At 43.0% G+C, this 13,504-nt stretch overlaps 1 protein-coding gene across 1 annotated transcript in view; it reads left to right on the top strand.

The window, feature by feature from the left end:
* The window catches only part of togaram1 (TOG array regulator of axonemal microtubules 1), a 38,759-nt gene that overhangs the window by 11,407 nt on the left and 13,848 nt on the right, over nt 1–13,504 (top strand). The window contains exons 5-12 of the mRNA XM_062968734.1: nt 946–1,245; nt 3,321–3,586; nt 6,456–6,688; nt 8,044–8,144; nt 9,146–9,316; nt 9,784–9,882; nt 10,815–10,996; nt 12,746–12,902. Coding sequence (XP_062824804.1) covers nt 946–1,245; nt 3,321–3,586; nt 6,456–6,688; nt 8,044–8,144; nt 9,146–9,316; nt 9,784–9,882; nt 10,815–10,996; nt 12,746–12,902 — 1,509 coding nt within the window. The remainder of the gene's footprint in view (nt 1–945; nt 1,246–3,320; nt 3,587–6,455; nt 6,689–8,043; nt 8,145–9,145; nt 9,317–9,783; nt 9,883–10,814; nt 10,997–12,745; nt 12,903–13,504) is intronic.

The following is a 13,504-nucleotide window of genomic DNA, read 5'->3' as shown; positions in this document are numbered from 1 at the left end:
AGTTTCATTCAGTACAAGGTAAGAAAGCAAGCTGCTACTAGTGAAAGGAAGCATAAAAAGCTAAAGCTACCATAGCTGTCCTCCTTTGCCATTCCTCTCCTTGTGTTTAATGGCTTCTCATCTTGAAGACTTCACAATGTCTTACTTCTCATGTGAAGACAGGGAAAATTGTGTTTTGGTAACACACAGATCATGGGAAATGTAGTTTGGGAAGGGGAGCAGTCCTATGCCAAAGAATTCAGAAGGCTCTGCTTTAAACTACATTTCCCAGTATGCCTCAGAATGAGAATGCGCCAATCAGGAGAGGAGAGAGAAGCTTATCCCACCCTCTAAACAGTTTTTTTTTCTGAAAACTTAAAAAAAATCCCTTAAATCAGTAGATGTATTTTCATTTCTGAAAGTTGGCGGAATGATCCCATGTTACCTTGTCTCATTGGATAGAAAATTCAAGGAGATCACTCTTATCGTTTTTTTAATGTTTAAAACTTTAAAAATTTGCCAAAAATCCATGGATAAGTCAAACGTTCCGAAATTTGGTGGGCTAACAGTGGTAAATATGTTCTACCACTGTAGCAAGTTTCATCAGGGTAGCTCAGAATGAAGAAGATAGTTTCCCCAGTGCCTGTCATGTTTTCCCTATTGCTCAATCGAGACCACCATTAACGAAGTACTTACAAAGATTTGTAAGTTTCATTAAGTTCTGAAAGTTTTACCCCCAAAATTCGAAAAGAACTTTAGAAATGAAGTGCCAGCGCCCCCTACTTTTGGACAGAGTTTAAACTATTTTCTCTGTTTCACATTCTGATGAGTTCAAGGAAGAACGTTCCGCACTGATGGTGTTTAAGGTTTGGTGATCAAGCCGGCTGGGTGAGAATACGTTTGTGCATATTGTTCTGAGCTTGTGGTTTTTGCGACACGTTTTGCTTCTCTCTGGTCTGTCCCCAGTGTACGCCAGCCTCAACTTCACCCACAAGCCCCACCAGCGGACCTTCTGCAGCCCCCCTGAGCACGGGGCGCCCGCCTTGAGCCCCCCCACCGGCCAGGGGGCTTTCCTCCTGCCCTCGTATCCGTTCTCCTCACCCCGGCACAGCCCAAAGCACAGCTCCCCTCCCACGGACGCCCTCAGGAGCTCACAGGACCACCGGGTGAACTTCTCCAACTCCTGGCCTCTGAAGAGCTTCGAAGGACTTCCAAAGCCCACCCCTCAGAAGAAGTTCTCCAGCCCGGGGGCCGGAGAGGACACCGGTAAGAGTTTCTCATGCAACCTCCAGCAGAGCTAAAGCAGGGTGGTTGGGGTGGAGGCTGAGAGTCCTGTTGTTGCACCCCAGACAGAGTTCACCTTGCCCTTAGCACCAACCAGGAATCCAAAAGTAGTAGTAAAACAGCTTATTGAAGAAAGTACATAAAAAAGGGGAAAATCACCAAAAGGAATAAGGAAGGCAAAATCCAACAGGTAATCAGAAAAGGTAGTCAATATATAAAACCCCAACCAAGCTGCTGAGGACGGAAAACATTTCAAAGGCAATAATCCAAATGGTACAGGAAAACAAGAATCATAACATGAGTATAATCCAAAGGAAAACAAGAATCAAAACATGAACACGAATCCAGAAAAGCCAAGGCTATAAGAACTTCTTAAACATCAATCAAAACTCCCACAAAGTAAAATATGAACTGGACGTCCTAACTATACAGCAGCGTTGCCTGATCTAAAATCTCAACAAACACTCTCTGATTTAAGGGCTGCAAAGCATGAAAGCATTTCTTTGACCTTGAGGTCCCTTTTTCTGTGCTTCTTTTTCACCGAATGTTTTAAGACTTCCTGTGGCTGATGTTTTCCCCCCTCAAATGCAGCCTGGTACAGTATCTCTGTCTAATCCAGCTGTTCTCTCAGAGGAGCTATATTGGTCTGTCAGATCTTTATCAGGGGTTGCTAAGCTCCTTGTGGGTGAAAGGCCCCTCTCCCTGTCCGCTGGACTCCAAAACAGTTCCACTTTCAAACTTCGCCTCACAAACAGAATTTTGCTCTGAAATCCCCTCCTTTTCCTTATCTAAAGAACCATCTATCACTCTCCCAGGTTCTGAAACCCCAATCCCCTCATCTTCATCTGGCTTAAACACAACACCTGTACATCCCCCTTATCCACAAATTCAATATCCAAGGTTTCACTTACCTGCCCTCCAAAAAGGAATGGAATTGTTTCTGGGCCTCAGTGCCATTCTATACTTTTTGGAGATCATAACTTTTTAAGAAAAGCATGACTTTTCAGAAAAGAGCCAAAAATCCTTTAGAGTAGAATCTTCTCTTGTGATATACAACCAGATATAATTATGCAAGGCAAGGGTTTCACTTGTCAGACTGAATAACCTATTATCTCTGATCTGCTAGGAAAACAGAGATTTACCAGTGCATAAAAACAGCAGAGCTTTAGAAGTGTTTTTCAGTACATCAAAATATATACTCTCTTCTAAAATAACTTGTTTTATATCATGCACTCATGAAAAAAAAATGAAGTAGACCTGGATAAAAATAATATATTTGGTATATTCACAACCTTCATGTGTTCAGTATTACACAGGTACAAAACTTATCAATCCAGTTTCAGATATGTTTGAGATAATTTTCTGTGCCGTCCGGCCAGGACATCTCTTACAGCAAAACAGCTATCAGCAGGTCACATAGTCAAAAGGAGAGAGAAGGTGAACATGTGGTCTGCAGCCCCTTTTATAACTTCTAGGAACCATAGAATAAAGGAAGCTGCATATCAGAACATACATACAGGAAATAGTAAGCAACAGGATCATAGATAAACTTTACTAGAGAAGGCTTGAAGAAGGTTGTCATTTTCAACAATTACAGGCTTCCAGCCTAAATATTCTCAAGATATAAAGTTTGTTATTATCAACAGTTTCTGCAGATAAACTTGAATGTATCTCCTGCAGATATGGGCGTCATTCTGTATCTCTTAAAAACCAAATGGAACAGAATAGTCAATCCTAATGTTTCCTGAAATGCTAAAAAAAGTGACAGCTTTACTTTTGGCAGATTTGATTATTCATAGATGTGATTAATATAGGTCCGGCAGTGTGATTCTGTGGTCAACCTCTGTTGGAGTCACGCTGATTAATCTAGAGATCCTTAGAGGGATGTGGTTTTATTGACACTTTGTCTACTCTTGCAAGGCTCCTGTACTCCTGCCCCTATTGAATGCGCAAGGTCTACTGCGAATGTACACAATTGCTCTTTTAAATGGCTGAAGAATTCTGTTTTCTGGTAGCAACATGTTGTTAACATGCGTGGTGTGGATGTGATTGTGCAGAGGCCAAGTCGCAGGGGACGCCGCCTCCTCCTCCTCCGATCCAGCTGAAGCCGGCCTTTGTGAGATCCCCGTCTTCACGGAGGGGCCTGAGTGGGACCAAGCCGGTGCCCCCGATCCCCAGGGGAGTCAGCCCCTTGCCAGACAGAGAGGAAGGCGGGCGCAAGAGCCGGGAGCCAGAGGACCTGTGGCTGAACGAGCGGAACAGGAAGCTGGCCATCGACCTCTCGGAGCTGAACGTCAGCGAGAAGGAGCTGGACGAGGAAGAGGTGGGAGGCTTCAGCCTGGGCTTTATTATTATTATTATTATTATTATTATTATTATTATTATTATTATTATTGTGTCTGTTATTATTATGGCTTTTTATCTCCATAAGGAGACTCAAAGCAGCTCTAGAAAATGGATGGATGGTAGACCTGCTCTGCTGTTTCCTTTCTTTTCATGGGCTTCTCATAGTGGGTGTTAACATAGTCAGCAGTGGGTTGGTTTCTACCATGTGGTTTTGTGGCCAGGTACATCGAAAGCCTCCGGTGGCTCAGTGTGTTAAAGCGCTGAGCTGCTGAACTTGCAGACCGAAATGTCCCAGTTCAAATCTGGGGAGGGGAGTGAGCGCCCGCTGTTAGCTCCAGCTTCTGCCAACCTAGCAGTTTGAAAACATGTAAATGTGAGTAGATCAATAGGTACCGCTCTGGCAGGAAGGTAACAGTGTTCCATGCAGTCATGCTGGCCACATGACCTTGGAGGTGTCTACGGACAACGCCACCTCGGGCTTAGAAATGGAGATGAGCACCAACCTCCAGAGTCAGACACGGCTGGACTTAACGTCCGGGGAAACCTTTACCTATACCTACATTGAAAGCTGCAGCATGGTTTGAACATGTTGTTGTTGTTGTTGTTGTTACAAGAAAATCTCAGTTATCAAAGCCTCTGACAAAGGCACAGCTGAATAAAATCCCACATTTTCTGCTTTATTTATTTATTTATTTATTTAAAGCATTTATATTCCACCCTTCTCACCCCGAAGGGGACTCAGGGCGGATCACATTACACATATAGGCAAACATTCAATGCCTTTTAACATAGAACAAAGACAAGACAAACATAGGCTCCGAGCGGGGCTCGAACTCAAGACCTCCTGGTCAGAGTGAATCATTGCAGTTAATTGCACTGGCTTGCTCTCCCGCCTGCGCCACAGCCCGGGCTTTAAACTGGGATATATGGCAGTGTGGATACAGATAACGCAATTCAAAGCAGATATTGTGGGAATTTCTGCCTTGATATTCTGGATTATATGGCTGTGTGGAAGGGCCCAGAGAAACACCTTTTAACAAGTCTCCTTGTGGAGAGAGAAAGTGGGGTATAAACAAATAAAAATAATAATTTATGTCTCCTCAGCCCCCTTTTCCCCTTCTTGTCCTCTATCCAGCTGAGTGTTTTTAGTAGCATTAGTATTGGAAACATAGTGGATGAGAGCTGGAGGAACAGATTTTTCGTTCCAGGTTATAGTAATGCAATAAAGGTTGAGTTTGGACAGAGTGAAGTTCTACGCATTCATTTCTGCAGTCAAACCAAGCAGCAGCTACCTCCAGGGCCCTTTACTGAGCACATGGGGAGAGTAGTTAGGCCTTACTCATTGACTCCCCCCATCATGTTACAAAAAAAAAAAAAACCCTACGCAGATGTGTGTGTGTATGTATGTGTATATATATGTATATACGTGTGTATGTGTATATATATATACAATAGAGTCTCACTTATCCAATATTTGCTTATCCAGTATTCTGTATTATCCAATGCATAGTCAATAATTTTGTAGTAAATGTTGCAATGTTTTGTTGCTAAAGTAATAAATACAGCAATTACTACACAATGTTACTGTGTATTGAACTTCTTTTTCTGTCAATCTGTTGTAAAACATGATGTTTTGGTGCTTAATTTGTAAAATCATAATGTAATTTTATGTTTAATAGGCTTTTCCTTATTATTCAACATTTTCGCTTATCCAACATTCTGCTGGCCTGTTTATGTTGGATAAGCAAGACTCTACTGTATGTATGTGTGTGTGTATGTGTATGTATGTGTGTGTATATATATCTCACAAGGAAATGTGATGGTTAATCAAAGAAAAAAAATCATTCTTGGTATCATATTTGAGGAAGGGTTCAAGTGATCTATAGAAAGAACGTGGTATTTTTGTTTGCCTATGCAAAGCTTCCCTGGCCTGGTTGTTTCAGTTCACAAGTGCATATGGTTAGACTAAGTGAGGGTTTGCTGAGACTGCTCATGGTCTCTTTTGTAGTGTAGTACTGTATTTACTTGAGTCTAATGCGCCATTGAATCTAATATGCACCTCAGTTTTCAAAACCCTGGAACCAAAAAAATTATTTGCTGCTTAATGTAATGCACAGTGGCATTTGTAATATGCGCATTACAGTGGCTGCCTGCGTAGAATTTCTTCTTGAAAAACAGTTGTGTTGGAACCCCAAAGCTTTCAGCAATGGAAAAGAAACCTTGGGGTGCATCTCCGCTGCAGAATGAATCCACTTTAAATGCCTTGATTCAATGCTGTAGTTGTACACGGCCTCGAGCCTTCTCTACCAAAGAGGGCGGATACCTCATCAGACTACAAATCCCTGGATTACATAGTATTGACCTATGACAATTACATCACAGATGACATGCCTGTAATACAAGCTCCACGTGCTCCTGAAGCAGCTTCCCCTATTGCTTTGGCTCAGCACTAAGATTACCTTATTATGCGAACCTAATGTCCACCCTAATTTAGGTAATTAAGCAAGGTAATTTAGCCAAAAAAGGTGAGCGTTAGAGTCAAGTAAATAAAGTAATATGTCCCTATAAGTTCCATGTAATTTCTGTCTTTGGTGCCAGGTTCTCTGTTAGATACTTTGTGGACTGAAGTATACCTGCCATTATTTTCTGCTTGGAGACACTTTTCAGGTCCAGGCCTGATGCTTCTTTTTCTCTCTGCGGTGTTCTTCCTCAGCTGGAACGATTGCAGTGCAGCACAAAAGAACAAAATAAACTGATTTCTGAACAAGAAAGATCTGTTCATACTAATATCCTGTCCTAGAAAAAAAAACCAAAGATTTGAATGCATTTGTTTCCCTTTTCCACAGATGCAGAGCTCCCTGCGCTCCCTGCGCAACAGTGCTGCCAAGAAGAGGGCCAAGCTGAACGGCAGCGTCTCCGACCTGGAAAGCCCGGACTCGGTGCTGAAGCTGGACCTGGCCTCGGAGTCGCCGTCATGCCTCTCCTCCCCGAGCACCAGCTCCTACAGCGAGAGCGGGATCTACAGCCAGGAATCGGCCTCCTCCCCGCTCTCTGCCGGACCCCCAGGGATGAGGACCATGTGCGTTTCACCTGCCACAGGGAAACAGATCATAGAATCATAGAATAGTAGAGTTGGAAGAGATCTCATGGGCCATCCAGTCCAACCCCCTGCCAAGATGGGGTTCTTGGGCCTTGGGTTTGGAGAAAGTGGGGGAACACCATCCCCAAACCACCACGGCATTTGTAGCTAAACAGCCTTCGCTTGACGAACGTGCTCAAATTGTATGCCAAACCCCCCCCCCCCCCCAGTTTAATCATTGGCTGCACAAACCCACCTAGTTGCAGCAGATGCTTTATAGAGACTCTTGTGCAGCTTCACAGAGTGGTTAAGGGCTGGGACCAGGAACCTGATGTTTGGGCAGAGCAGCTATTATCATTCCTCCAAATATGGCTGGTCTACTGACATTACGGTCCTTCAAGGCTAGTAGTCAAACTATCTAGAGAGCCACAGGTTATCCTTCCCAGATGAAAGGTACATATACGCAATGATGGTGGGGGCGGGGGGGATAGGGAAGGGCTTTTCTGAACCTAGGCCGGTATTATTTATTTATTAGCAACATTTATATCCTGCTCTTCTCACCCTGAAGGGGACTCAGGGTGGCTTACAAGTTATATTTACATACAATGTATTATATTGTTAAGATAGCACAATATAAGCGTTATATATTACTATATTATAACATTATATTGTAATATTATTAGCAATATTACATGTAATATAAATATACAATTATAATAGTGTATTATTGTTATTAATAATATTATTATATTACATTATAATATTATTATCAATATTATATGGTAGTGTTCTGAATCTCCGCAGTGGCCCAGTGTATTCAGGATGTGTGAGATCACTGATCTAGGTGTTTATTTAAATAATTACACTCCACTTTATGCCTAAAGATCTCAGAGTGCCACATGACAGCTGTTAAAATAGTGTAGCATATGTTCCTTTGCACATGTGGCCTTGTAGGAAAGAGTCCCATATAACCTTTGATTCTCTTAACTGAGTGAGACACTTCAATGACAAAATTACATTTTATATGAAACAGACTTTTTTTTTTAAAAAAAAAAGGGGAAAAGGTGGATATCAATGTTCTAGAATCTGGTCAAGAGTTCTTAAGAGCAAACCCAAAAGATGTAGATCTGTTGTAGCTTACCCACTCTTCCACAGTGTGCCGGCTGCTCCTGCGCCAGGCCCAGGCAGTGTCTCTCAGTGGACATTTTGTGACCTGGGTTTCTTGAAGAAGGGCTTCCCTTTGTGCCATGGATTCTCTTTGCGCTTCATTTGTCTGTCAGCTGAAATGCAGCAATGATACTCCCTTTGTGCAAGGCCTTGATGTAAGAACAGACATGTCTTTTCTGTCGCAACAGGTCTGACGTCTTCCCTCTGCTTGGAGGCAGCTCCCGGCCCACAAAACTTTCACCAACACGAAGCCGAGGTCCTATCACAGCAGAGAAGAGTCCCAGCCCAGGTATTTCTCTTGGCCAGATAAAGATTTCTCACTCATTCCTCTATGAATGATCCATACAACGGCTTGCAGATGATATGAGAGTAGAGATTGGAAGAAACAGTTTGCTGTAGTTCAGGTAGTTTGTTTCTTTTGCTTTCTGAGATCCAGCATGGTGCAGTGCTGTCAGAGTTGAATGAGGAGCAGGGGTTCATATCCTTTTTTGGTTGTGGAAGCTCTTTGAAGCCCCTTCTACACTGCCATATATTCCAGATTATCAAAGTAGATGATCCACACTATGTTCTTTGAACTGGATTATAAGAGTGTACACCGCCATATAGTCCAGTTCAAAGAAGATAATCTCGATATTCTATGGCAGTGTAGAAGGTGCCTGAGTGGGCTTGAGCAAATCATGCACTCTCATTCATAGAGGAGGAATATATAGTGTTGATAAAACAATAATATTGTTCTCAAACCGAGCAACTGGAATGGCTGAAATACCAGACACAGCTGTCACTGAATTGGTTGTTAATGTATTTGAGGTTATTTACCCAAAGGGAGCATCTCCATTCACCTTTGACTGAGCTCCACGGGATATAAGTGGACTTAATGCATCTACAACAAGGTAACATATGGAAAACCTCAGTCCTGCCTCCATATCCTTTTCTGTGTTCTTCCACAGCAGTGATTCTCAACCTGTGCTTCCCCAAATGTTTTGGCCTTCAACTCCCAGATATCCTAACAGTTGGTAAACTGGCTTGGATTGATGGGAGTTGTAGGTCCAAACACCTGTGGACCCACAGGTTGAGAGCCACTGTTCCACAGTATATTGGAGTCGTGAATCTGTTTGAGACCAAGCTTGAGTTGGGGTCTTTTTAAAGACAGATGTAAGAGTGTTTCTTCTCTCTAGATTTCTGCAGATAGTCATAATTGGGGATCATGCTTGCTCCCAGAATGCAGTGACCAATTGGGGATGATGGTTTTGCCATGGCTGCTCATGGAACTGTGCGCTCTCTCTCCTTCAGGGATATTCTTTCATGAGAATTCTCCCTCCGGCGTGAGCGTCAGCAGCAGCCATCGCGTGACCTGTGGAAATGGATCAGGGGACTACGAAGAGGACAGGCCCAAAGCGCCATCGCCTGCTGCTGTGAGAGGGCTGGGGAAAGAGCACCAGAGGCACAGTAAACCCATGAAAGGTGAGCGGGTTCTAGGTGCCACGGAAGCAGGCAGACAGATGTTGGAGATGAGCATTGGCATGCTGTGCTGAAGGCAAGGGGTTGGGCCCTTCCTCCTCCTCCTCCCTCACCTTCCCTTCATTTATGCTGGGTGCTGGGTGCATGCTTGTTTGTGTCAGAGCTTGACCGTAAAGTAGTCTTGCCAGCTTCACATGCTGCTCTGCTTTAAAGTTCAAACGTGTAAAAATTTATGGAAATGTTGTGAGGTTCTCCAGGGATTGTGTCCAGTGTCTCATAAGAGCAGTGTTGCTGGGTTCTCATGGTAAGCTTCATCATATGCCAAATGTAGAAACCGCTTTTGCATGCGGGAGTGGCCAGATTTACATCTGTTTGGCAGTTACTGCAAAACAAAAAACTATTCTAACCTTGTGAACGCAATATAATGGAGAAATATCCCTCATGGTCTTCTTATTGTGATTTTTTAAAAGGATTTGCTGGGCCAATTCAGAGTTTACAGCAGCTGACTAGCCTAGAGTTTGTTTCACCGAGTGCCTTGCCAGAAGACTCTGTTGTCGTTGTTGGAAAAGGTATGTCTTCCAGTCATTTATGGGTCAAGGTTGACTTATTTAGTTATTTACAGTATTTATGCCCTGCCCTTCTCATCCCAAAGGTGACTCAGAGAGGCCTTACAAATAGGCAGCAATTTGATGCCACAAATAAATAAAAATTATTTATAGACCGCCCTATCTCCCCAAGGCGACTCAGGGCAGTTTACACACAAAAAGCCAAACATTCAGTGCCCAGGAAGAGATACAAACACCTCAGAATAATAAGGAATAATACAAAATAATAACAAACTGACCACGGCGGTGAACTCAGCACTTTACTCCAGCTCCAGCAGTCTTTGCACAAGCCCATGCCCAGCCCTTCCCAATTTCTGATCTTGCCCAATCTGGTTATTGATGTTTGTTTTGATTCATCTTAATAGTTGTTTTCTATTCTGCTGTTTTTAATTGTTTCATCAGATTAGTATATGTGTATTATGTTTTTAAATGAGGTTTTAGTTTGTATACCTTTTTGTGCTGGGCTGGGTCCCATTTGTAAGCTGCCCCGAGTCCCTTTGGGGAGATGGTGGCAGGATATAAAAATATACTTATTATTATAATAATTATTATTGGAGTTATTTTTATCCTTTCATACCTTTGAATGATGCCAACTGCCTGGGGTTCTTTGATTGTGCTTTTCCTGCATGACAGAAGGGGGTTGGACTAGATGTCCTATGTGGTTTCTTTCATCTCTATGGTTCTATGATTCTGCACTGTGTACAACAGCGCTCAGCTGGCAAAGAAGGATAGAAAATTGCAAAGAAGGGATTTGAATGGCCCTGCTCTGTTTCGGCCCACCCATAATACTTGCTGCTTGGGGAAGAATGCTCTCCTGGGGCTTCTTCAGGTGCAAGGAAAGGCTTTTGTTTTGAGATATTTCCACCTCCCCCTTTTCTTGCCCCTCTCTTTCCCAGGGGTGTTTGGCAGCCCACCGTCGGCTCCATTGAGCTACAGCCCATCCGTCCTGTTCTCCCTGGAGAACGGAGACGCCCCTTCTTCCTTCAAGCCAAACATGGAGCCGCTTTCCGGGATCTACGGGAGAGCTGTCCAGCAGCAGAGCTCTGCACCTTATTTGGATGTGGATAACGAAAGAGACGTAAGCATGATCCATCAAATACAGTTTGGAAACCCTAGCCAGTTGTGAAAAGAACAATAGCATAGTATTATTATTATAATATAATAATGATGATGATGATGATGATGATGATATCATATTGTTGAAGGCTGTCACAGCAGGAATCCTTGCAGAAGAGAAGGTTGAGAGGAGACATGAGAGGCATGTGCAAATATGTGAAAGGAGGCCATAAGGAAGAGGGAGCAGACTTGTTATCTGCTGCCCTAGAAACTAGGACTCAATGGAGCAATGGGTTCAAATTACAGGGAAGGGAGATTCCACCTGAACATTAGGAAGAACTTCCTAACCGTACAACCTGTCCAGCAGTTTCACTCTTTGCCTCGGAGTCTGGTGGAAGCTCCTTCCTTGGAAACTTTTAAACAGAGGCTGGATGGCCATCTGTCAGGGATACGTTGTGCTTTTTCTGCATGGCAGAGGGTTGGACTAGATGGCCCATGTGTTCTCTTCCAAGTCTTATTATGCACCAGCTGCGACCATACCTCAAGAGGCCTGACTTGGCCACGGTGGTCCATGCCTTAGTTACATCCAGAATGGATTACCTTAATGCACTCTACGTGGGGCTGCCTTTGAAGATGGTCCGGAAACTGCAGCTAGTGTAAAGGTCATCAGCTACATTCCTAACCGGGGCGAGCTTTAGGGAGCATACCACACCCCTCCTAAAGCACCTTCACTGGCTTCCGACAAGTTTCCAGGGCCAATTCAAAGTGCAGGCGATTACCTATAAAGCCCTATATGCTACGGGTTCAACCTATCTTCGAGACCACATTTCCTTCTGTGAACTGGTGTGGGCATTGAGGTCTACTGGGGAGGCCCTTCTCTCGGTCCCACCACCGTCTCAAATACGGTTGGTGAGGACGAGACAGAGAGAGAGAAAGAGAGAGAGAGAGAGAGAGAGAGAGAGGGCCTTCTCGGTAGTAGCTCCCCTGCTCTGGAATTCCCTACTTAAAGAAATTAGACTTGCCCCCACCCTTCAAGCCTTTTGGACGAGTTTAAAGACATGGCTCTTCAGAGAGGCCGTTGACCCTGTTCAATCTGGCCCGCTTGATGACCCACTGATTGTGCCACTCCACACATTGTTATCGCAGATAGCCAGCTCATTCGCAGGTTCTACTGTGTTTTAGGAAATTTTATAATACAGTAGAGTCTCACTTATCCAAGCTAAATGGGCCGGCAGAAGCTTGGATAAGCGAATATCTTGGATAATAAGGAGATATTAAGGAAAAGCCTATTAAACATCAAATTAGGTTATGATTTTACAAATTAAGCACCAAAACATCATGTTATACAACAAATTTGACAGAAAAAGTAGTTCAATACGCAGTAATGTTGTGTTGTAATTACTGTATTTACGAATTTAGCACCAAAATATCACGATATATTGAAAACACTGACTACAAAAATGGCTTGGATAATCCAGAAGCTTGGATAAGTGAAGCTTGGATAAGTGAGACTCTACTGTACTTGCAATTTTTACTGGGATTTTACATGCATTGTTGTTTTTATATTTATGTTATGTATAAAGCAATGAAAGGGACATGAAGCCCTGGCAGAGGCAAGCAGCCTAATGGAAGAGATAAAGGAAAATGGGGAAGGAATTGATATAATCCAAATTGTACAATGCAGTTGTAAAACAAGCTCTCGAAATACAACACTGCTATGCAAGCCGACCAGGACCTTGTCCATCAGCACCCCCTTTGCTGTCTTACACAGGTGAAAGTTGCCTTATCGAAATCTGCCCGGGAGAAGATGAGACTGAAGAAGAGGGAAGAAAAAGAATACCGAGAAGTTAGAGACTTGGAAAGAAAGGAACCGAGCCCATGGGAACTCCTGAAGCCGAACGAACCGGAGAAGATGGCTGCAGAGAGCAGTAATTTGTCTTGCTCCTTCACGCTCCTCCTCCTCCACTGCTTTCACTCTTTAGCTTTTTCACTTTCCTTTTCAATTGGATTTCTAATATACAGGTTTGAGTATCCCTTATCCCAGAGTGCTTGGGACTAGAAGTATTTTGGGTTCCAGATCTTACTTGGTTTTTAAAATGCATCCTTACATATATCATGAGACAGTTCTTGGTGATAGGGCCCAAGACTAAACACAACATTCATTTGTGCTCTATACATGCCATATTAATAATCTAAAAGCACTTTTATATCTAATTTTAGTAAATTTGTGCATGAAACAAAAGTTTGTGTATACTGAACTGTCCACAAAAGCAAACTGGGCACTATGATGGCTGTCCAGGCAAGCAATTCCCCAATTTTGAAGTGTTTCAGATTTCATAATTCCAGAAAAAGGCATGCTCAACCTGTATTTTAGGTTATTTATTTATTTATTCCATTTCAGTACTGTTCTCCTCACCCTTCAGAGTGGTGTCCAGCATATCAAATGGCAAAAATTTAATGCCGAACAGACATATAAAAACAATAGATAACATAACTGAATCAGTAAGATATAAATATAAATTAAAACCAT

Source organism: Anolis carolinensis, chromosome 1 (assembly GCF_035594765.1).
Source record: "Anolis carolinensis isolate JA03-04 chromosome 1, rAnoCar3.1.pri, whole genome shotgun sequence".
NCBI lineage: Eukaryota > Metazoa > Chordata > Lepidosauria > Squamata > Dactyloidae > Anolis > Anolis carolinensis.
This window is presented reverse-complemented; position numbering and strand designations above follow the sequence as displayed.